Genomic DNA, 1163 nt, shown 5'->3' with positions numbered 1-1163 from the left:
CCTCTCCTCCTCTCTGTCTCTCTCTGGTGAACACGCATGCCCTCTGGCAAATTTTTAAAAAGAAAGCATCATTGTTTTATTAATGACCATGGCCTATTACAGAACCACACCCTGTGTGATATTTTCATCCCCTGACATATTGTTTGAAGCAGTTACTGTATTCCAGACACTTTGCCGGGCCCTCAAAGAAAGAAGAAAAACATACCTATAATTATAATGCTCTTACACAGAAGTGGTTGTTCCTAAAAGTTGGATTACAGATAAATTACTGGGGGAATACCAATGACGGAGATTCAGGAGAATGGGGAGATTCAGGAAAGGCTTCCAGAAAGTGGAAGTATCTGAGTTGAGACTTGGACTTACAGACACAGAGGGTGAGAAAGCATCTCTGAAGATAGAAAATACAAGTGGCAACATGAGCAAAAGCGCAGAAATAGGAAAATACCCCAGGAGACACTGATATGCTATAAGTAGCCATCTTGGCTGAAGCAGGGAGGTGGGGGATGAGGCTGAAAGATGAGTTGGAACCAAATGATTGAAGGACTTGCAGACCAAGGAACATGGTGAGCCATTGATTAAATCCATGATATTACTGTGCAATCAATACACCACCCATTGCAATATTTACGTGATCTCTCAGCTTACTGACATGCTGCTTGGTCCTTTGAAATCACTTTGTTCTCTTGGTTTGTCGAGTCCTCTCAATACCCTCATGAAGCCTATGGATAGGAATGGTAAGCCCTAGTTTGCTAACCCAGTAGATACCCACTAGGTACTGTCAGTGTTGGATGGACAGGTCGATTGGCCACACCTGAAAAGATGGTGCCTCAAGCCCTGTGGTCCTTATCCCAGACTCTCCATTCTGACCGACTACCTTTCTACCTACAGGGTCCTCCAGTGATGCGCCCCATGCCCACCACCCCCTGCATCCTCACTTAATGCAGGAACACATGGGCACCAACGTCATTGTTGCCAACACAATGCCCGCTCACCTCAGCAATGGACAGATGTGTGAGTGGCCCCGCCCCAGGGGGCAGGCAGGTGGGCAGCCTGGGCTCTACCCTGCAAGGGGTGGGGCCTAAGAGAGGAAGCAGGAGAAGGTTGAGTCTAGAGGGCGGAAATGGGATACAAATATTCTCTGAGCTGGGGGCGGGGGGGGGGGG

The 1163-nt window shown here is 48.0% G+C and overlaps 1 protein-coding gene across 5 annotated transcripts in view; it reads left to right on the top strand.

Annotated features, from left to right (window-relative positions):
- The window catches only part of HNF4A (hepatocyte nuclear factor 4 alpha), a 63045-nt gene that overhangs the window by 57612 nt on the left and 4270 nt on the right, over positions 1-1163 (top strand). For 3 of the 5 annotated variants that reach the window (XM_014587499.2, XM_014587497.2, XM_006147568.3), the window contains one exon: positions 889-1041. In XM_014587499.2, the coding sequence (XP_014442985.1) occupies positions 889-1041 (153 nt within the window). The remainder of the gene's footprint in view (positions 1-888; positions 1042-1163) is intronic. The other 2 variants (XM_014587498.2, XM_006147569.3) reach the window with 1 other exon arrangement.

The sequence above is a fragment of the Tupaia chinensis genome, unplaced genomic scaffold (assembly GCF_000334495.1).
Source record: "Tupaia chinensis unplaced genomic scaffold, TupChi_1.0 Scaffold000216_1, whole genome shotgun sequence".
NCBI classification, from domain to species: Eukaryota; Metazoa; Chordata; class Mammalia; order Scandentia; family Tupaiidae; genus Tupaia; species Tupaia belangeri.
This window is presented reverse-complemented; position numbering and strand designations above follow the sequence as displayed.